The sequence below is a fragment of the Lindgomyces ingoldianus genome (assembly GCF_010093535.1).
Source record: "Lindgomyces ingoldianus strain ATCC 200398 unplaced genomic scaffold BDR25scaffold_26, whole genome shotgun sequence".
NCBI lineage: Eukaryota > Fungi > Ascomycota > Dothideomycetes > Pleosporales > Lindgomycetaceae > Lindgomyces > Lindgomyces ingoldianus.
In genome coordinates this window covers 779,724-800,584 of record NW_022985187.1, presented here as the reverse complement: position 1 = coordinate 800,584, position 20,861 = coordinate 779,724, and the positions used below count along the sequence as shown (strand labels likewise).

General features: G+C 50.4%; 7 protein-coding genes across 7 annotated transcripts; 3 read left to right on the top strand and 4 right to left on the bottom strand.

Moving 5' to 3' along the window:
* Positions 1-1,545: 1,545 nt before the first annotated feature.
* Positions 1,546-2,233, bottom strand: BDR25DRAFT_316339 (Prefoldin beta-like protein; the record flags this gene model as incomplete). The annotated part of the gene is made up of 4 exons (XM_033691591.1): positions 1,546-1,584; positions 1,689-1,881; positions 2,052-2,142; positions 2,200-2,233. 4 exons carry the CDS (start codon positions 2,231-2,233, stop codon positions 1,546-1,548), a joined length of 357 nt encoding a protein of 118 aa, XP_033545065.1.
* A 170-nt stretch (positions 2,234-2,403) lies between these two features.
* Positions 2,404-3,091, top strand: BDR25DRAFT_290940 (UPF0287-domain-containing protein). The gene is made up of 2 exons (XM_033688554.1): positions 2,404-2,505; positions 2,557-3,091. The coding sequence occupies exons 1-2, from the start codon at positions 2,472-2,474 to the stop codon at positions 2,763-2,765; spliced, it is 243 nt and encodes an 80-aa protein (XP_033545064.1). The 5' UTR covers positions 2,404-2,471; the 3' UTR covers positions 2,766-3,091.
* Positions 2,934-4,523, bottom strand: BDR25DRAFT_58742 (uncharacterized protein). The gene is made up of 2 exons (XM_033698787.1): positions 4,393-4,523; positions 2,934-4,314 (listed from the first exon to the last, which is right to left on the bottom strand). Exons 1-2 carry the CDS (start codon positions 4,499-4,501, stop codon positions 3,137-3,139), a joined length of 1,287 nt encoding a protein of 428 aa, XP_033545063.1. The 5' UTR covers positions 4,502-4,523; the 3' UTR covers positions 2,934-3,136.
* Positions 4,524-4,759: 236 nt separating this feature from the next.
* On the top strand, positions 4,760-5,175 carry BDR25DRAFT_232833 (LSM-domain-containing protein; the record flags this gene model as incomplete). Its single annotated transcript, XM_033685422.1, has 4 exons — positions 4,760-4,789; positions 4,848-4,919; positions 4,973-5,080; positions 5,134-5,175. 4 exons carry the CDS (start codon positions 4,760-4,762, stop codon positions 5,173-5,175), a joined length of 252 nt encoding a protein of 83 aa, XP_033545062.1.
* Positions 5,176-5,371: 196 nt separating this feature from the next.
* Positions 5,372-6,798, bottom strand: BDR25DRAFT_265949 (APH-domain-containing protein). Its single transcript, XM_033686949.1, has 4 exons — positions 6,667-6,798; positions 6,321-6,616; positions 5,941-6,261; positions 5,372-5,882 (listed from the first exon to the last, which is right to left on the bottom strand). The coding sequence occupies exons 1-4, from the start codon at positions 6,763-6,765 to the stop codon at positions 5,489-5,491; spliced, it is 1,110 nt and encodes a 369-aa protein (XP_033545061.1). The 5' UTR covers positions 6,766-6,798; the 3' UTR covers positions 5,372-5,488.
* A 537-nt stretch (positions 6,799-7,335) lies between these two features.
* Positions 7,336-18,136, top strand: BDR25DRAFT_394961 (Sec63-domain-containing protein; the record flags this gene model as incomplete). The annotated part of the gene is made up of 15 exons (XM_033698344.1): positions 7,336-7,614; positions 7,648-7,733; positions 7,774-8,151; positions 8,232-10,188; positions 10,266-10,416; positions 10,462-10,526; positions 10,598-10,669; positions 10,710-10,784; positions 10,808-17,448; positions 17,498-17,519; positions 17,557-17,639; positions 17,702-17,784; positions 17,854-17,921; positions 17,956-18,057; positions 18,107-18,136. 15 exons carry the CDS (start codon positions 7,336-7,338, stop codon positions 18,134-18,136), a joined length of 10,092 nt encoding a protein of 3,363 aa, XP_033545060.1.
* On the bottom strand, positions 17,916-19,720 carry BDR25DRAFT_265942 (uncharacterized protein). Its single transcript, XM_033686948.1, has 4 exons — positions 19,254-19,720; positions 19,157-19,202; positions 18,692-19,107; positions 17,916-18,639 (listed from the first exon to the last, which is right to left on the bottom strand). The coding sequence occupies exons 1-4, from the start codon at positions 19,426-19,428 to the stop codon at positions 18,191-18,193; spliced, it is 1,086 nt and encodes a 361-aa protein (XP_033545059.1). The 5' UTR covers positions 19,429-19,720; the 3' UTR covers positions 17,916-18,190.
* Between the last annotated feature and the right edge of the window lie 1,141 nt (positions 19,721-20,861).

Here is a 20,861-nt window from a genome sequence, read left to right as displayed (position 1 = left end):
CGCCCAGTAATATCGAGGCATTTTTGCCAGGCGCCAGCGGAAGGCCCGCGAGGGCAGCTTCCGCTCTTTGTCCATGGCTGCGGCCCGTTGAGACCTGCTAATTTAGCATTCACCTACTCCACTCCTCTCGCCTCACCTCCCACCTGCACACACTCCGTCCACTCATGTTGCCTCGTCTCCATCGCACTGCACTCGCAGTGGAGTGTGTTTCAGCTCCGAGGTTGCTTTGAGAGAAGCACTGGTCGCACGTCGGAACATGCCCTGTCTTGCGGGTGATTATGCTTATGCGCGTGATGGTAGTCGCCCGGCTCTCATTCGACTGCCCTACGAGATTTGAGAACATCTTCATTTCTTTTTTCTCCTATTGGATCACTCCCACTGCTGTTGATGTTTGGAGCGTGGCACATATTCGCTATTTCTTAAATATTAAGTTACCTGGCCAACTTGTATCTTCGTCTGCTGTTGCGACCTCGACTCTCAAAAGCACATTTGCCTTCGGCCCTCCGCCCGCATCCACCTTCTCCTCACGGTGAGACCGGTGCCCTGCACTTTGACCCAGGATCTTTAGCTCGCGAGCTGGCCCGCAGAAGAGATCGGAGGGATTAGTTGTCAGTGCATGTTTCGGGTCCCCTTCGACCTCCAAGGTTGTGTGCGTTGTCCCGGACAATGTGTGCATACTACTGACACCACCCCGGACAACTGCCGACGTGGAGAGAGCGGAATAGGTTCGTATGGCGTTGAGGTGTTGATTGATTACATTGCGGCCTCGTTTCAGCTTCATTCACCATTTCAAATGACATTGGCCTCGACCACTCACCATCACTTCATTCGTCGTCCACAACTGTACGGTCCGTCCTCCACGGTACCCTATAAGCTACGTGCCCATGTTGATGGGAGTCAATGCAAAGGAGGGCGGCGATCAGAGTTAGCTTGAACGCCAACACATCGCTGCAGAAGCCACTGAGCCACGCCATCTTCAGCCTTGCCAGATCCCGGCCGCACGGCACCGGCCTCAACTGTAGAATCGTTCGGCTTTCGTAAGCGTGGACATGACGATGCATGAATCCACGCCATGGTGTGTTCGTGGTCAAGTAGATCGGGTTGAAATGTTGCCCTCATGCGTGAATTCTGCTGTACTCCTGCCCAAAATTTGACAATTGGGGCATTCTCCCACAGTGCTGGATCTGCCACATCAGGTGCTAAGTACAGCGCATCGTCTCTGCATGCTTAGCTAGTGCAAGAGAATGAGGACACCAGCTTCGGCCTCGAAGCAGCATGACGACGATCAGAAGCTTAGACAATGAAAATATGCCTCGTTTGTCGTGGTTTCTATGCACTAATGCTTTTGGCGCGGGATGATCGCTGCCCACTCTTCGGGAGACCCGATGTCATACCAAGGAATCAGCTTCGAGCTGCAGATTCGCTTTTGCAATCGTTCATGAGCCCGGTGCAGTGACCCGGGCGGATGCCATGTGGCTTTGGGCATACTTGGCGTGACAATCGAAGGCGAGGTGCATGGGTAACGCTTCGTGAACATGTTCACTGCTATTGAGGCTGCTGAACGACCTGCACATTGTTCTTCTTCTGTAAAGTGACGCAGTCAGCATCGAGGGAGACGGACGTGGGCGTTTTGCAGTTCGTGAAACAGGTAGAGTAAATCTGGCCACCACAAGAAAGGATGAACATACCTTCCACTTCTCCATCTCGTCCTGCTTGACTTTGTACTGCTTGACTAACTCTTCCAAAGCCTTCTTCAGGCCCTCAGAGTGGATTTTCAGCACCGGCACCACATCCTTCACCGTCCTTTCAACCAAAACGCCATTTACCATGCGAAAGCATTTCCGATCCCCGGAGAGCGGCTCTAAAGTTTCTAATACGAGCCTGTAATGCAGTTAAAGAATAATCCTAGATAGTCTCTATGGTAATTACGAAGCGGTGAGATGACTGAAGGGAATAGAAACGCAGGCAAAGATGACTGTCGATGAAAGAGCGGTGTATGGTGCAGATAAGTTGCATAATTTCTTGAAAGAAAGGAAGACTTCGAGACTCACTTGTGCTCTTCGGTTTCCTGTTCGATGTCGCCGATCTTCTGGGCGATTGTCTGCAGAGTGCTCTTGTAATTCTGGTAAGTGTTCTGGAGCTCTGTTTAGGATTAGATAGTTGTCTGAACTTGATGTCTGCCCATTCTGTATTTCCTACCTTGCTGTTTCTTCAATGAAGCCTGCGAAGCCATCGTTGCAACTTCTTTAGTAGGAGTTCTATGGTGTAGTGTTGTGAGTTAAGTGAGCTTGTGCAGACGAAGAACCTAGCGTGCCCAGGTACTCTGGAGAACGTCGAACGCTCGGGCCAGTTCCACGAAATCTTGTGACTTCCGAGGATAACCTCGAGGCCTCGGAAGCACGCCACCAAACTCACTGTCCCAGCCTCAACTCAAACGCCGGTTACGGAAGATTTCGATCAGTCCACTCGGGATGCATCCTCATCTACATACTGCAGAAAACAAACGTAATCAGTAATCCTGAGGAGTCGTCCAACGCGGTACACTAACAATCGCAGAATGCGAAGAGGTGATCGCAGCTCTCGAAGAGTGTCACGCCCGCGGCTTTCTCTGGAAAGTCTTTGGAAACTGCAGCGACGCAAAACACAAAGTCAACATGTGTCTACGAGCTCAACGGCTAGAGCGTACAAGGCTGAATCGAGAGAAGGCAAAAGAGAAGCGAAAGCACATTGAGAAGGTGTGGGCGGAGTTTGATGGCAATAACTGAACTGTGGGACGGAATCACCATCGCTGGGACAAGCATATTGAAAGCGGAAAAGGAGTTCGCGGGCGTAATGCAGTGTACTATATATGGGATCCCCAGGTCACAGGGACGAAGTTTCGAATTGAAACTTCGCGAATGTGTATTATTCAGTTCAGCGATAACACGATAGAGGATTTTTCAACGGGACCCTGTGAGTACCATGCAAGCTCATGAATCATATCCGGCTGGCAATGTATTGGGACCATTATCCCACCACATGGAAAACAAGTTAAATCGGAGTTGAGGCTGTGTCATCAACGACGGAGCAGACACCAATTGCAGACTGAGACACTAATAATGCACCATGATCTCGTTGACATGGGTTCATAGATTTCTTATTCCTCGCTCGAATCCTCTCTCGATGTAGGCATAGGTGTCGCTCCAAGACTATCCAAACCCCTGTTGACAATTAGCTTGCCACCATTGGCCCCATTCATTGGCAAAGCAGCCATGCCAGATTCTTGTCGCAACTTCTCATACTCTTCGCCTGCCTTTTGTAGCTGTTCCTGGACATACTTTTTGCTCTCTGCAATGCGTGCCTTTTCCTCTTTGACCTCCTCCAGTTTCTTCAGAACCACCTCCTTCCTCTGTTCTCTGCTTTTGACTTCAGCCTGCAGGCGCTCTAGGACTTCGGCTAGATCAGGTAGAGGCGTGATCCGAGGTGGTGTTTTAGCACCATGGTCCTTTAGCTGCTCCTTTCTGCCGTATGCTCCTGCTCGAGTCTGAGCCTCCTCATAAGCGGCATTTCGATCCGCTTCAGAGTCAGAATCATCATTGTCTGAGTCCCTCTCCACATCGGCAATGAGTTCCGCCATCTCCGTTCGCCGTTTCCTTTGCGCTGCAAGTTCTGCTTTCCGGCCCAACGATATATGCTCATCCTCGACATATTCATCAAATCCCTCCGCAATATCCTCATCTTCCCGAACGAGACGCGTCTCCGCGTACTTTTCCTTCGGCCTCAAGGAGACCTCATTCCTGTTGGTTCGAAATTCATCATCGCCATCGGAAGCCCAATTATCGTCCTCATCCCCACCAAGGGTCGCATGCGCTATCTGTTCCCGTGCCAAGCGTGCTCGCCTTGCTTTCTTCTCCCGAATCTCGGCCGCAGATGGTATGGAAGACAGTTCGTCCGTAGAGAGAGTAGCGAGTGGTCCGAATTTTAACGCGACATCAAGTGCCTGGACATTGTGTTCATCGTTGTCCGTTGTTATCTCTTTGGGGGTCGAAGGCGTGGATTTTCGAAGCTCAGCAATGTAGTCTTTGCTATATGATGGCCTGTCTTCGTCGAGACTGTCCCGAGGGCGGGGAAGCTCATAAAGAAGTGACGACCTGACTTTGCGTTCGGCGTTCTTTTCGATCGCTATGCGGCTGAGATTAGTTCTTTTTGGAGTGGCTACAGCAGCATCACTAGATTCGTCACCATCGTTCGCGGAGGAATCGCCAGGCCCGAAGGAGAGACGAAGTGATGAGCGCTTCTTAGACTTGGGAAATACTGGCCGTTTGACTACGGGCTCTATGCACTGAGTTAGCACGCGGCTCCTAGGAACGTCAGACGACAAAGCTTGCAATGGTACTGGGCTTGGAAACTCACCTCTTTGTCTGTTCTCTGCGCCGCCTTGAGAACCGTCTGCGCTAGAGTCTTCATTGTCGTTCCTGATCTTTCGCGGTACACGCTTCGCTGTGGAAGAGGATCGCTTCATATCGTCTAGTGGTGAGTACGAGTGGTAATGAGTGAGGGTGAGGCAACTTTGAACTTCACTCTGGCTCCTTCCGTGATGTGCACGGACCTCCGCGCCAAGCGTAGAAGGAAGCTAAATGCCCCAGTGGACCTGGACACGGCACCTCCATCCAAAGCCATTCTACAGCAGCTCCACCACCTTCCCTTCCCTCTTCAAGACGACCGTTACCCATACGAATGTGGACTCTGGGTTGAGCACAATAAACTAAACGCTGTCAAAATGCCTCAAGCGCAGCCCGAGCTGAAGAAGGTATATCTTCTTTCCTCTTTCCGCTGTCTTGTCATTTCGATGCTGACGTTCGCAAAAGTACCTGGAAAAGCGCATTCTTGTACAGCTCAATGGTAGTCGCAAAGTTATGGGGGTCTTAAGAGGATATGATGTACATGCCCCGGCTTTGAGAATTGGATGAACCGTCAGACTCATGTGTTCTAGGTTTACTTGAATATCGTCTTGGATGATGCTATCGAGGAGAGGGGACCCACTCAGAGAGACAGACTTGGGATGGTGGTAATTCGAGGCAACGCTGTTGTCATGCTCGAGGTTTGTATCTCTAAAACTTGAATCTTAGCAGCTCCCCTAACAACCTACTTTAGGCCTTGGACCGTATCAACACGGATGACAAGGGCGGACGATGAATGTGCGACTTGTTTTAGGTGATCATTTGCTGTGCATGAAAATGTTTTCGCAGGAGATTTATGACTAGGCAACGCGACATGGGCGTCACGGAATGATGGGTTCTGGATAACCATCCTTGCCCTAGGATGAGCTGGCATTGGCGAAAGGTACACACAACTACGGAATGTCTAGACCAACTGGTTGACACCTATCCGAATTCATAGGTCGAAAGGAAGCCGATACCCACTCTGCGATGTCCACTTAGTTGACATACCGAATGGATTGCAGTATACAAAAGCGTGACTGGCTTCAACAACTTAGATTGCATGTAGGCTACAACCGTGGCTTCTCATGCATCCTCTTGTACTCTTGCACGAAGTCCCACGCAATCTCGGCGAACGGCTTCATTTGTGAGCCGTAGTCTTGCGCCTTTGCGCTACTTGCTTGCCGAAGAGCATACCGTGCAGCTATTCCTTGCATGATAACTGCTCCCCTATATGTCCCGAAAGCATCTCCCCACGTCATGTCTGGTCTGGGATCCCAGCCTGCTATCTCTGAATACCAGCTTATAAGCTGATCCCTTGACGGTAAGCCCTCAGTCGCACCCGGCTGGAACGCTTTATTTGCGCGACCGATGCCCAGGGCCTTTTGAGAAGAGGCTGTTATGAAGGGTGACAGCAGGTTGTTGAGGTCGGAAAGCGGGTGACCTATTGTTGACATCTCCCAGCTACAGAACCGTCAGTGCTTACACAACAGCATGGGGCCACCACATCCGCTTCACTTACTCTAGGATACCGATGACCCGTGGCTCTGTCTTGTGGAAGACTATATTGTCGATCTTGTAATCACCATGCACAAAACTGCTTCGGTCGGTTGGCTGTGTTTTGGGGTCGCTGAAGAAAGTAACCATATCGTCCTGATGTGGAATCTTTCCAATAGGTATCTTTGTATCCTTGTCAACAGCTTGTGCTTGTGCTTTTGAGATTGTGTTGAACGTTGCTATCTGTCTATTGTAGAAGCCAGAAGGCTTGCCGAAGCTCTCGAGTCCGACGCTCTTTGGGAGGACTCTGTGAAATTTTGCAAGAGTAGTGACGGCGGAATGCCACCTAGAAACCTAGATCAGCGACTCGATGCATGGCATAGTGTGACTACTATGCGCACTCACATCTTGGTCCTTTCTTCTGGGGATACTTCCGGTATAGCGGGATCCTCAAATATCCTTCCATCCAAGAACTCCATGATATAGAAGTCGGTGCCAATCACACTGCTATCCTGGCAAAGACAAAATGCCTTAGGCACCGGAACATCGGTGTTCTCCAAGGCATGGATTATCCGGTATTCTCTATCAACTTTGTGTGCCGTCTTGGACAGTAACTGCCCCGGAGGCTTCTTTCGCATGACATATTTTCGACCATTCTTATCCTTCAATTGGTATGTTGGATTGGATTGGCCATATCCGAACTGCAATTGTTACTGTGTGCTCTTGGGCTTTAGCTTCAGAGGGGCTGTACCTGCTTGACATCGATCGGCACCACGATCTCAGGAACATTCGAGCTGATATAACGCTCCAATGAGACTACGTCTATATGCTGTCGAACTGCGCCCGCCATGGTGGGTATTCGAATGTGGACAGCATTGTGGTGTTGTGGAGATCGACGTACTTAAAGGTCATAGTTGCGGGAAAGCTGATCCTCGCTGGGCCGAGGCAATGGTGGGATTGGAGGGTTGCGAGTCGGCCCAAAAACTTCTGGTTTATCGAATACTAGGGAAACATTCTTGTGCAGATTTATTGCCTAGGGAAGCTTAGAGTAGCAATTCAGCACGCGAGGTAAACCATAGCCTAGTCTTGTGGTTGTATATCAAAAATGCGTTACCTTGCACCTCTCCTGCAACTTCGGGATTGCTCAGTGATCACGTGTTTTCGTGTTGATAAGAATCCGTATTGGGCGCGACTCTTGGAACTGAAGCTGGGATACTAGATAGGAGCGAATTCTTAAGAAAGCACCAGTGGCTCACACATTTTGCGCTGGTGCTGGCCTCTCTGATCGGAAGGAGAGGAAAGACGGGCCAACCATATCTGCAAATAGGGGGTTCATAGTTGACGTTGACTCAGCAAAGGGCCATTTCTAATAGCTGATTCCGGCGGTCTCTAATGATACTAGCAATTTATATGCGACTTAATGCGTGCGAAAAAGATGGTATTTTACTTTTCAGTTCCCACTGAAAAGCAAGCCCGGCATCTGTGCGACAGTCAGCCTGCGGGGGGAACCGGGTTCATGCCCGTTCTTCAAACGGGAGCTAGAGGGCGAGCAGGCAGCGCAACCTCGAGCAGTAAACAAAGCAAAGGATATGAGAAGGATCGTGTTGTTGACATTTACAAGCGTTTCGGGTGCTATATGGTGTGTGGCATTATGTTGATGGGTAGCCGAACAGCGCCATGTGATTCGCTGGATCTGCTGGTCTGTCCTGAAAGGTCGCACAATCAATCTTAGCCCCTGTCTCCCTCGAGTCGGCATCTCCAAAACAATACCGTCGACCTCGTGCGACAGGCCCAGGCAGGCTCGGATCCTATGCGCCAGTCACAACAATAACACAGCAGGAAGCCGCGTCGCAGACAGGGCAACCCTCCCGGTAGTCCCTGAAAAGACGCCCGCCGCGTTTTCAACCATGGCACTACAAACACCTAGAAGACTCGCACCTCCGCGCCCCTCGCTCTCTAATACCGCTTCGTCACCAAACCTATCCCTCGCCGCCAGTACCGCTATCGCACGGAAAGCCTCACTCAATGCATTGATAGGTGCTCCAGTCACCCCAGGGAACAAAATGGCGGGTGACGGCCAAGATATCGAGGTGGGTGACACCGTTGACGTCCCCGGTGGCATGTATGGGGTCGTAAAGTTCATCGGAAGTGTGCGCGGCAAGAAGGGTGTCTTCGCTGGCGTCGAGCTAGGCAGAGAATATGCTACGCGTGGTAAGAATGATGGGGATGTAGATGGGTATGTATCCTATTTCTTTTTCTACCTTATCAACCAGGGCAGCTCCCGCAACCCGAAATCAAATACTGACTGTGCTGCAGCACCAGATATTTCACGACCTCTGTTCCTGGCTCCGGCATCTTCTTGCCTATCCACCGAGCTTCTAAACGTGCCTCCCCTACACTATCATCGGACACGTTCCCTCCCACGCCTACAACACCCTCCTTCTCCAACTTTAGTCTCTCTACTACCGAAAAGCCCAAATTCAGCCCAGATGCTCCATCAATACCCAAATTTTCTCAGTCCGTAGGACCAGGCGCCCGCGCACCGAGTCCCAACTTCAAACCTAAAGGCAGGCCATCCCTTCCTCGGCCTGAATCTCCATTCAGAAGGCAACCGAACCTAGCACCCACTCCAGGAAGGACCCTATCGACAACCCCAGCAGGTTTCTCAAAGAGTGCGATCGGACCACCAAGATTCAATAGTCCTGGCCCCAAAGCTGGAGGTTTCCAAAAACCCCGAACACCAGGACCTCCTCGGCCATACTCACGAAACAACTCTCGCTTAGGACAACACGATGTTATCGATGAAGATGCAGAAACGACACCAACTGGTGTCTCACGGACAAGCAACGACTCCACCTCAAACTTTAAAGGGCGACGTCCTGGGTCTGGTCAAGCACAAGAGGAGGTGAAACGACTCAAGAATATGCTAGAGGAACGAGATAAGCAACTGAAAGAGCAAGCGTCATCTTTGGCAGAGATGGAGGCTAGTCTATCAGAAATACAAAACCTCATTCCTGAAGAGGGCCTGGACCTGGGACGTTCGCGGAGCAACGGAAATGAATCCGGCGACGTAGCCCAGTTGCGAATTCTCCTTCGCGAAAAGAACGAAAGGATCTCTCTGCTTACAGCCGAATTTGATGCCCATCGAGCCGACTTCCGAAGCACAATAGATACGCTGGAGATGGCGAGTACGGAGACAGAGCGTGTCTACGAGAGAAAGGTAGAAGAGCTTCAGAGCGAAATCCGGGAACTTCACGAACGAGGGGAAGACGTGGAAAGTGTAGCGAGGCAGCTGAAGCAATTGGAAGAGCTTGTCCAGGAGCTGGAGGAAGGACTTGAGGATGCAAGGCGGGGAGAAGCAGAAGCACGTGGGGAGGTTGAGTTTCTTCGGGGTGAGGTAGAACGTGGCCGCTCAGAACTTCGTCGAGAACGAGAGAAAGCTGCTGCGGCCCTGAAAGGCGCTGGTGCGATGGTGGACAATCCACTTAGCCCGGGATCTAGGGAGGTTGAGCAGCGAGACGATGAGATTCGTGGCCTCAAAGCTATTATTCACTCCCTTAGCTCTGGCCCTGAGGAACACGGTCGATCTCTCCTATCACGCCAAGGCTCAATGGCGAACGCTGAAGATCTCAAGTCTGCAGAGGCAAATGTTGAACGCCTAGAACGCGAAAAAGAGGAGCTGCGAGGTCTTGTGGAGCGGAAAGCCTACAGGGAAGAGGAACTGGAGCGAGAAATTGAAAGGTTGAAAACCCAGGTCGGAATTGCAGAGCAACGCGAGAGTGTAATTAGCAACGGCATGTCAGAGCGAACTGCAACACAGGAACATCGGTCTTCTGGACGAGACTCGAAGGGCACCGTTGTCAGCTGGAGAGGGTCACCACAGCTTACTCGTCATGAACCAGCCTCAGCCTTAGAACCGATGATCGAGTCTGATGGGCATTCGTCTGCTGACGGCAGTGTTCTCTGGTGCGAGATCTGCGAAACTGGAGGTCATGATATCCTCAACTGCGCCGCTATGGGTGGGGACGGCGTGGCAAAGCCGCAAGAGAACGGCAAGCACAGCGGGAAAGAAGCCGTTATTGAAGGCCTGCGCAACCTATCCATGTCCTCCGGTCGCTCTCGGACTACACCTCACACCCCCGCGAAGGCACCAGGGAGCGCACCAACCGCTCCTCTTCCGACCCCATACAACTCATCGCTTGTGCCCCCCAAGGGTGCAACCGTAGCTGACCCGGACAAATGGTGTGCTCTCTGTGAGAGTGAGGGACATGATGTCACGGCTTGTCCGAATGAAGATGCGTTTTAAATTGGTTAACTGGGCTCGCTTGCATGATATCCACGCGCGTTTAGGATGGGGATTTGAGACTCACGATTTACTACCTAATAGAGACTGATACAATGATGCATCTCCTGTGTTGTTCAAGAAGCAAGTGCCGGATAGTAGAGTTTATCTCTCAGCTTCAAACCCTTCAAATATGCAGTCTTACAGATGAAATAGCGCGTGAACTCAAAATATTTTTACTTCCTACGATCATGAAAGACTGAGCATGCGATTTTGCACTAAAGGCGTTCATTGCCTATCCGCAGCTTTCCAAGGTTTTACTTCACTTTGTTGCTAGGATTGAGGGACCACTTTCGCGCTAGTCTTTGTTAGGCAAGACGTGGCTGCCTTCTGGGGTTAGTCTGGGCTTCAGCATTTCGTCCTCCATTGCCTCAACTTTTGCGCTCTATTGCCTTCCACCGACACCCCCTCGGTATCCCACCTGCGCTTCTTTGCGCGCTCAATCCCTACAGGCACGTGGTACGACGCGACTTCCAAATAATCCAATAACCCCAAAACCAGATATTTCCTTCATTCGTTCCGCTGAGGTCGCGACAGCCTCCCATTCAAGATGGCGGACAGGAAGGAAAACAACCTCGCGCAGTTCAAATATGCGGCCATGTCCAATTTGGTCCTCCAGGCGGATCGACGCTTTGTCACACGCCGAGGAGATGAGAACACTGGTGATCCAGAGTCGCTCGCCGGTCGAATTAACATCCGGGATATGGGCGGGCGCACTGCGAGGGACAACGCCCCCACGGATCAGAAGAAGTCTAAGGGTCCCCTTGGTGTCGAGCGGGGAAGTATAAACGAAGGAGCCGAGGTGTTCGAGCGCGAACAGCGGAAGAGGAAGAGAGGAGATGGAGCAGGCGCTCTTGGAGCAAATCAAGTGGCCCAGCAAGACCTTTTCGTCGAAGATCTCAAATACAAACCGCGAACTCCTGCGACTCGAGCGACTTACGAGCTGATTACGACAATTGTAGGCAAGAACCTAGGAGATGTCCCTACACATGTTACAAGGAGTGCTGCCGACGCCGTTCTTGAATATCTCAAGGACGAAGACCTGAAAGACTTCGATAAAAAGAAGGAGGTTGACGATATTCTTGGTACATCTATGGGACCAAAAGAGTTTAACGAGCTGGTCAGCCTCAGCAAGAAGATCACGGACTATGAGGCCCAAGACGAGGATGAGGACGCAGATGAAGGTGCGGAAGCTGCTGATGACGCTGAGGTTGATGAAAACCAAGGTGTCGCGGTTGTTTTCGATGAAGACGAGGACGACGAGAACGCAGGTCAGACCTTTGAGGTGCGAGACGAAGACACCTCGGATGAGGACGAGGATGAGGAGCCTGAACAAGATACAGACGCTCCCGGCCCGGAGCGCAATCTAGGCGACATAGAAGAGATGATTCTCCAAGGCGATGTGGCCGCGTCTACGGACAATAAGAAAGAGGTAGACCAGCTCATACCCGCCCACGAGATTGATGCGTACTGGTTGCAGAGGCAAATTGGTCAAATTTACGAAGACGCCCACACACAGCAAGAGAAGACCCGAGATGCGCTCAAGATCCTATCTGGACTTACAGAAGACGAGGAAGACAAGCCCTTGCGTGAGATTGAAAACGACCTGATGGAGCTCTTTGATTATGAACACCACGAGCTCGTCACAAAGCTAGTTCTCAACCGAGACAAAGTTGTCTGGGTCACTAAATGGAGGCGTGCGGCCGAAGACCAGGATGAACGAGCAGCAGTTGAGCGAGAAATGAAGGCTGCTGGACACCGAAAAATTCTGGAAGAGTTGCGTGCACGAGAGACTGGAACTGCAGCGGCGGATTCTACAGGCGCAAAAAAATTGAAATTTGATCTGATGGATATCGATATCCCAACTGTATCGAAAGACACGGAGATGGAGGATGCTCCTAAACACGAGGGCTTGGTTGGAGGACTCCAGCCGTCAGGACGTCTAATCACATTAGACAACCTTGTCTTTGACCAGGGCAACCATCTCATGACAAATCCGAGTGTTAAACTCCCCCAAGGATCCACTCGGCGTCAGTTCAAAGGATATGAGGAGATACACGTTCCAGCTCCTAAGGCAAGGCGTGATCCAAATGAAAAGAGGAATATGCCTACATCCGACTTGCCTAACTGGGCTCAAGTGGGTTTTGGCTCGTCAAAGGAGCTAAACCGCATCCAGACGAAATGTTTCCCGACCGCTTTCAACGATGATGGTAACATGCTCATTTGCGCCCCAACTGGATCTGGAAAAACAAATGTGGCAATGCTGGCAATGCTCCGCGAAATTGGAAAGCACCGGGACCCTCGGACTGGCGAGATAAACCTTGATGACTTCAAAATAATATACATCGCTCCGCTGAAGGCTCTCGTACAAGAACAAGTTGGAAACTTTGGCAAACGTTTGGAACCGTACGGCATTCGGGTTGCTGAACTCACTGGCGATCGACAGCTTACGAAGCAGCAAATTGCTGAAACCCAAATTATTGTCACCACTCCAGAGAAGTACGATGTCATTACTCGTAAGGCCACTGATACGAGTTATATTAACTTGGTTCGCCTAATTTGTATTGACGAGATTCACCTTCTGCACGATGATCGAGGGCCGGTTCTTGAGAGCATTGTTAGTAGAACGATACGTCGTACCGAGCAGACTGGCGAGCATGTTCGACTTGTTGGTCTTAGTGCTACACTGCCCAATTATCGCGATGTGGCGAGCTTTCTTCGGGTAGATCCTGAGAAAGGGCTCTTTCACTTTGATGCAACTTTCCGACCGTGTCCATTGAAGCAGGAATTCATTGGTGTTACAGACAAAAAGGCCATCAAACAGCTCAAAACAATGAACGACGTCTGCTATACCAAGGTTCTGGAGCAAGTAGGCCAGAATCGGAACCAGATGCTGATCTTCGTACATTCTCGAAAAGAGACTGCGAAGACTGCGAAATACATCCGGGATAAAGCACTCGAAATGGAGACCATCGGTCAGATCCTTCGAACTGACTCTGCAAGCCGAGAGATTCTTAGAGAAGAGGCGGAAGCTGTTCAGAACACCGACCTAAAGGACCTGATGCCATATGGATTCGGCATTCACCACGCTGGCATGTCGAGGGCAGATCGATCGTCGGTGGAAGATCTTTTCGCCGATGGATCCATTCAAGTTCTTGTTTGTACAGCCACCCTGGCTTGGGGTGTCAATCTTCCGGCCCATACCGTCATCATCAAAGGCACGCAGGTGTACTCTCCTGAAAAGGGTAGCTGGGTTGAATTAAGTCCTCAGGATGTCCTACAGATGCTTGGTCGCGCAGGTCGACCTCAGTATGATACTTACGGCGAGGGCATTATCATCACCACCCAAGCCGAAGTTCAGTACTACTTATCACTCCTGAACCAGCAACTCCCCATCGAATCCCAATTTGTCAGCAAGCTTGCAGACAACCTCAACGCAGAAATTGTCCTAGGCAATGTCCGTACTCGAGATGAGGGCGTCGAATGGCTTGGATACACTTATCTCTTTGTTAGAATGCTTCGCTCCCCTGGCTTGTACAGCGTCGGCGCTGATTATGAGAATGATGAAGCTCTGGAGCAGAAGCGTGTGGATTTGATTCATGCGGCCGCGCATGTTTTGGAGAAATGTAGCCTTATCAAGTATGAAAAGAAGTCGGGTAAGCTTCAGCCGACTGAACTTGGAAGGATTGCCTCGCATTACTACATCTCACACAATTCCATGGCTACCTACAATAGACATATCCAGCCTGGCATCACCTCGATCGAACTGTTCCGCGTTTTTGCATTAAGCGAGGAATTCAAGTACATCCCGGTTCGGCAAGAAGAGAAGCTTGAGCTTGCGAAACTCCTTGGCCGTGTTCCGGTCCCAGTCAAAGAGGGCGTCGAAGAGCCTCAAGCCAAGATCAATGTCCTTCTTCAAGCTTACATTTCTCGTCTTAAGCTGGAAGGTCTTGCGCTAATGGCAGACATGGTATATGTCACACAGTCGGCCGGTCGTATCTTGCGCGCAATATTTGAGATCTGCCTCAAGAAAGGCTGGGCTGAAGTGGCCAAAACAGCTTTGGATCTATGCAAGATGGCTGAGAAACGGATGTGGCCCACTATGTCACCTCTCAGACAATTCCCAAACTGTCCAAAGGAAATTGTGCAAAAAGCGGAGCGCATTGACGTACCATGGAAGAGCTACTTTGATCTCGATCCACCAAAAATGGGCGAACTTTTAGGCTTGCCAAAGTCTGGCAGGGTGGTGTGCCAGCTTGTCCAGAAGTTCCCCCGTCTCGAATTAGAGACTTTTTTCCAACCCATGACGAGATCTATGCTTCGCTTCGAACTTACTATCAAGCCGAATTTCGAGTGGGATGACCAGCTTCACGGTAATTCTGAGGCTTTTTGGATCCTCGTAGAGGATTGCGATGGCGAAGATATTTTATTCCACGACCAATTCATTCTCCGTCGGGACTATGCCGAGAGTGACCATATCGTCGAGTTCACCGTCCCTCTGACAGATCCCCTGCCACCAAACTACTTCGTCACTGTAATTTCCGATCGCTGGATGAATGCGGAAACGAAAATGCCCGTCTCTTTCCGGAAGCTTGTCCTTCCAGAGAAGTTTCCGGCTCATACGCAACTCCTGGAATTGCAGCCATTGCCCATCTCTGAATTAAAGAGGCGAGAATATCAAGAGTTGTACAAGGGCATCAATAGTTTCAACAGAGTCCAGACACAAGTCTTCAACTCCCTTTATACTTCGGATGAAAGCGTATTCATAGGGGCTTCTGCTGGGATTGGCAAAACCTTCTGTGCTGAGTTTGCTATCCTGCGCCATTGGTCCGGAGATGAGGAAGGCCGGATCGTCTATCTTGCGCCCTCTCAAGCCCTTGTAGACAACCAGTTCAAGAATTGGGAGGCTCGTTTATCAGGGCTTTGGGAAGGTAAGGACATCGTTAGGCTTACCGGAGAGACTACGGCAGATTTACGGTTACTTGAAAAGGGAGATCTTATCCTGGCCACCCCTTCGCAGTGGGACGTTATCTCGCGGCAATGGCAACGACGCAAGAACGTGCAAACTGTGGCTCTACTCATCGCCGATGACCTACACATGTTGGGTGGTTCTGGAGGACATATTTACGAGACGGTGGTCTCGCGAATGCATGCTATGGCTGCACAACTCGAGTCCAGGATGCGGATCGTTGGTCTCAGTGTTTCATTGTCGAACGCTCGAGATATCGGCGAGTGGATCGGCGCAACGAAACACACCATCTTCAATTTCAGTCCCAGGGTCAGATCAGTGCCCCTGGAACTGCACATCCAGTCTTTCACCATTCCTCATTTTCCCTCTTTGATGCTGGCAATGGCCAAACCGACATATCAGGCAATCACACAACATTCTCCAGACAAGCCAGTGATGGTGTTTGTACCGAGCCGGAAACAAACGCGTGGAACAGCTTTGGACCTGTTCTCTGCTTGTGTCATCGAAAATGACGAGGACCGCTTCTTGAACGCCCCATTAGAGGACATCAAGCCCATCCTAGCCAAAGTTAATGAACAAGTCCTAGCAGAGTCGCTCTCCCATGGTATTGGATACTTCCACGAAGCCCTTAACCCTTTCGACAAGAAAGCTGTCCAGCATCTTTTCAAGGTTGGTGCTATCCAGGTCATGATAGTATCCCGAGATTCCTGCTGGGAGGTTGACTGCAACGCGCATACAGTCATCATTATGGGCACTCAGTTCTTCGAAGGTCGGGAACACCGTTACGTCGACTACCCTATCAGCGAGGTCCTACAGATGTTTGGAAAGGCAGGCAGAGTTGGTGAGGACAAATCTGCTAAGGGATTCCTCTTCGTGCCGGCGGTCAAGCGAGACTACTATAAGAAGTTCTTGGATGAGGCCCTTCCCATTGAGAGCTCCCTCCACATTTTCCTACATGATGTTTTCGTTGCCGAAATTAGCGCGAAGACGATCGAGGCCACTCAAGAGGCTGTGGATTGGTCTACGTACACGTACTTCTACCGACGCCTACTCGCGAACCCAAGCTACTACGGTCTTCATGATGTCTCACACGAAGGTCTCAGTGCGCATCTCTCCGAGCTTGTCGAAGCAACGTTGAAAGAGCTTGCCGATGCCGGCCTCATCGAGCACGACGAAGAAGAAGACTCGATTGCGCCACTGAATCCATGCATGATCGCTGCTTATTACAACATCTCCTTCGTCACCATGCAGACGCTAATGATGTCGCTCAACGAAAAGAGCAGTCTCAAGAGCGTTCTGGAAATTGTCACCGCAGCTACCGAGTTTGAGAGTATCCAGATTAGGCGCCACGAGGACCATATTTTGCGCCGGATCTACGAGCGGATACCTTATAAGGTTCAGACACCAAACTTTGAATCCCCGGACTTCAAAGCATTCGTCCTCCTTCAAGCTCATTTTTCGCGCATGCAACTCCCCATTGATCTGGCTAAGGATCAGGAAATCATTCTGAAGAAGGTGCTTAACATTCTTAGCGCCAGCGTTGACGTTCTCTCCTCCGAGGGTCACCTGAATGCCATGACCGCCATGGAAATTTCACAGATGGCAGTCCAGGGTATGTGGCAGAAAGATTCCCCACTTAAGCAGATCCCACATTTCGACAACGATACTGTCAAAGCGGCGGAGAAGTTTGGTATCAACGATATTTACGAGTTTATGGAGGCTATGGACCCGGAAGAGAATAAGGACTACAAGAAGTTGGTCAAGGCGCTGAGCTTGGAGAATAAGCAGCTGGCGGACGCAGCCAACTTCACGAACGACTACTACCCCAACGTGGAGATGAACTTCGAGGTCATTGATCCGGGTGACATCACTGCCAATTCGCCATCGTATATTAGTGTTGTCATCACCCGTGAACTCGACGAAGACGATGAGCCCAAGACCGAAGTCCACGCGCCGTTCTATCCAGCAGAGAAGACTGAGAACTGGTGGCTTATTGTCGGTGACCAAAAGAGTCATAGCTTGTTAGCAATCAAAAAGGTCACGGTTGGAAGGGAGCTGAAGACGAAGCTGGAGTTTACGGTACCGGAGCCCGGAGAGCATGAATTGACGCTGTATTTGATCAGCGATAGTTACCTTGGTGTAGATCAGGCGCCTACCTTTGCAGTTAATGCTGCCGAAGGTATGGATGAAGACGAAGACGAAGAGGATGACGATGATGACGAGTAGGGATGGATAGAGCCTTGTTTCATGCCGTTATATTCCTTGGCTCAGTGGAATGTGGTACGAAAATGGCGTTTAGGAAATTTCCTGTATGATATAATAAACTCTAGCCGTGGATAGGCAATGCAGACCAATTCTCATTTCGTTTTGATACCACATTTATGAGTAGTGTTCCACCAACGAGTGCTACGGCGTAATCTTTAAAATGAGAGCATAAAATGCATCCACTGGAAGCTGTCTACGCGACCTTCACAGTCACAAAGTCGAAACCCTAGTAAGAGCGTATGATATGGAAATCGTACAACACGCGACCCTCGAAATGAAACATGTCGGAGATAGTGTCGCGGAAATGCACTCAATCGAAAACACCGTATCTCGGAAATAACACTGCAGACTTGGGTCGGCAGCGATAGCACTAATCCACATATACCCTAGCACTCAAGATCCCTCGGAAGGAAATAGGCTCGGTATCGCGGTCACTTATTAGCTGTATATTGACTGCTCACAAGAACACATTCCGGATTGCCGTGTGCTGGCATGTACATTACAATCTCTTCAAAAATGTCAAGGCAAATCTCGCGGATTGCATTGACGCTTACCCACCCGATCTGGTATCAACAAGTAAAAAGCCTCCTGGGCTCCTTTCCCCCCTCCGCCGAGCCTCTTGATCTAGCTGTGATAATGCAGTGACCGTGAAAAACCATTCATATCACAACCCAAAAAAAAGAATAACGCAAATTTCAATCATGAACCACCACCAATGAGCGTTTGCACGTTGAGCCCAATTCCTGCAAGCGCAGGTCCGACATTCAGGTCAACGCGTACCGTATTCGACTGAATCGCAGCCTCGAAATACTTGAGATGCTGATCGCCGACCATGCTAGAGTTGCCGAGAATGTCGAGCGGGATGACTGCAGTTTTCTTCGCCATGATGTAATTTAGGACGGCGCTCTGGTTGACGGTGCTTTGCATCGGCACATTGTTGTCTCCAGGTTTGATGACCAGGTCGGGGAGGAGCGAAATCCCGATAGGCGTTCCGTCTAGGACGAGATTCATTGTCACATTGCCCAGGGAGAGCGTCATGACGGATGGATTCGGAATGAAGACGTTGCCTTTCATGTTAGAGCCGTCGTCGAGGGTTTTATTCAGGAGTGTTAGGTCGGTGATGTTGAGACCCTTTAGTTTGTTTAATCCTGTGGAGTGATGAGCTATTGCGGCGTTGCCATGATGCAAATAGAGACATACCCTTCATAGTAATGACCTTATTGTAGTCGACTGAGATACCTTTGAGGCCAGATTGATGAACCTTGGTCTTTCCGCTCAAGTAGATTTCGAATTGCTCGCTCCCCATCACCATTTTGTTGTACTCCGTGAATTGATCTGCGGACGCAAACTTAACATCCTGCTCGACAACAATCGTTGTCTCCGCGTTGGCTTTGGCCTCCGGGATATCAATGAACAGGAACGGGTCCTTGTTTTTCAAAGAAAGCGATGCTCGGAAGGCGTCAAGAGTTGGATGAAAGCTGCTGCCGCTCTTTGCAAGACTGACGAGCTTAAGATGAAGTCCCTCTGGTTGTGGTGAAGTGATGTCTTGCTCTGTGACCTCAAGCGTTGATGCATTGATGTCGTGCTGGGCCTTATTTGGAATCGCAACAAAGATACTATGCTGTGATTAGATAGTGGCAGATTGCTGCACTGTTCACTGCTCACATTGGTAGAACAATTACCAGCGCGATGATGGCAACTACTAGTAGGTCTGTGTTGTTGTCAGATCATGTCCAAGTGACACAACAATGGGAATACGAACCGCACCACCAAAACTTCCTGCAGTGGTTCTTTATCCTTGGTCCAGCACCAGGTGTCTTTCCTGGAGGATACAAGGTGTTCATCACTCCTCTCTTCCTAGGCGCCACTTCTCCATTCGAGTATCCGCCGTTCTCGACCACCTCGGAGGTGGACGGCGCTTCGTTCTTGTCTGCCATAGTGAACAAAGAAAAGCGCGTGCCGTAATTAGGTAGGATGCACGCGGAAAGATACAAAGAAAATGAAAACGTGAAATATGGTCAGAAAGGAACAGCGCCCAAGCTCCAAGTAAGGTCAAGGACGCAGGTGGAGAAACCGCGGGGAAGCACTTAATTATGGAAATGGAAATATGGAGTTCAAGCACATGAACAAAAGGTAAACGAGAGTCTTCAAGCAGCCCATGTTCAGATGGGTGCGCCGACCGAGGTGGTGGCAGATCGCTCGGAGCTCGAAAGGAGAGATTGAGTGGCAAGAGGAAGGGTTTCGTCGAGAGCCAATAACAAGCCTCTAAAGTATTCTTAATAGGGAAGCCCCCGAAATGATTGCCACAGATCCTTGGGCAAATGCGAAGGCCGAGGCAGCCTATCTCGAAGACAAAAAGCACATGCCGCAGTCTGTCGTGGCTGAAGCCTGCGACAGCATGCGGCAGCGCGATCTAAATGGTTGCATGCGCTCGGTCTAAGCTCTTGTACCCTGGCTCCAGCCCCTACGCTCGGTCGCACCGAATGTATTGAGAGGTGCGGACATCAAGATGAGAAGAAAAGTCTGTCTCAAGCTGAGGACTCGGCCTTCTGCGGCGCAATGACAGGCAGGGGTCGACGAACGATATGTTGGATGCTGGAAGCTCCGAACGGATGACGCCGACCGTGAGTGCATCTGTAGGCGGCTGCGGCGCGGCCTAAATTCTTGTTCTGGCTAAGGTGATGCTCCGTTGTGGGGTTACTGGACCGAATCCTTGGAGGCATTCTGCCGGCTGTATATCCCCCTTTCAGAAAGAAGACCTTTCGTTTCCTGCAGGTCCACACATCGTGAGAAGGAGCTTGAGAACAGGTGAGCGGAAACCCAAGAAAACTGATAATCTTTGTTGGGTACGAGAAGAGGCGAAGCAACCCCTCCCTTGGCAATGGAAGGCGCATTCTTTGCTCATTTTGAGCTCTGGTGTTGCGATCAACTCAATGTAGCGCAGCGAAGAAGGCAATCCTAGGTCACTCTCTCTCTCTACAAGATTCTCATTTTGTTAAAATGCACGACCCATCAGAGTGGCCATTGGCCTAGGATGAGTATAGAAGGGTTGGGGGACATGTGGTCAGAAATATTGAAGGCTTGAAAGTGTGCGGGGAGAGTGCGAACAAGGTGTGTCGTGTGATCGCGTGGCTCTTCGTACAAAGTTCAAAGCGGCGCCGCCTTCGGCTTTGCCATGACGTGAAGGATTGAGATGTCAAAAGCCACCCGGAAACCCGATGCAAAGGAGAGATGACTGCGACGCATGCTGTTAGTGAAGGTAGCAATTCCTGATCGCAATTCGATACCTCTAATATCCGTTGTGTATTTGAACACAATCTCCGATATTTAATCGGCGTTCAATAGGAGGTTTTCAAGTGAATGAAAGGCT

Bases quoted from the DNA above. Each gene is read 5' to 3' on its own strand.
- BDR25DRAFT_265942 (XM_033686948.1), bottom strand. From the start codon at position 19,428: ATGGCAGACAAGAACGAAGCGCCGTCCACCTCCGAGGTGGTCGAGAAC. The intron at 19,108-19,156 runs GTGAGCAGTGAA...ATCACAGCATAG, and splicing joins CTGGTAATTGTTCTACCAAT to TATCTTTGTTGCGATTCCAA. The intron at 18,640-18,691 runs GTATGTCTCTAT...ATCACTCCACAG, and splicing joins TAAGGTCATTACTATGAAGG to GATTAAACAAACTAAAGGGT.
- BDR25DRAFT_290940 (XM_033688554.1), top strand. From the start codon at position 2,472: ATGCATCCTCATCTACATACTGCAGAAAACAAAC. The intron at 2,506-2,556 runs GTAATCAGTAAT...TAACAATCGCAG, and splicing joins ACATACTGCAGAAAACAAAC to AATGCGAAGAGGTGATCGCA.
- BDR25DRAFT_58742 (XM_033698787.1), bottom strand. From the start codon at position 4,501: ATGAAGCGATCCTCTTCCACAGCGAAGCGTGTACCGCGAAAGATCAGG. The intron at 4,315-4,392 runs GTGAGTTTCCAA...CTCAGTGCATAG, and splicing joins CGCAGAGAACAGACAAAGAG to AGCCCGTAGTCAAACGGCCA.
- BDR25DRAFT_265949 (XM_033686949.1), bottom strand. From the start codon at position 6,765: ATGGCGGGCGCAGTTCGACAGCATATAGACGTAGTCTCATTGGAGCGT. The intron at 6,262-6,320 runs GTGAGTGCGCAT...CTAGGTTTCTAG, and splicing joins CCAGAAGAAAGGACCAAGAT to GTGGCATTCCGCCGTCACTA. The intron at 5,883-5,940 runs GTAAGTGAAGCG...ACGGTTCTGTAG, and splicing joins CGGGTCATCGGTATCCTAGA to CTGGGAGATGTCAACAATAG.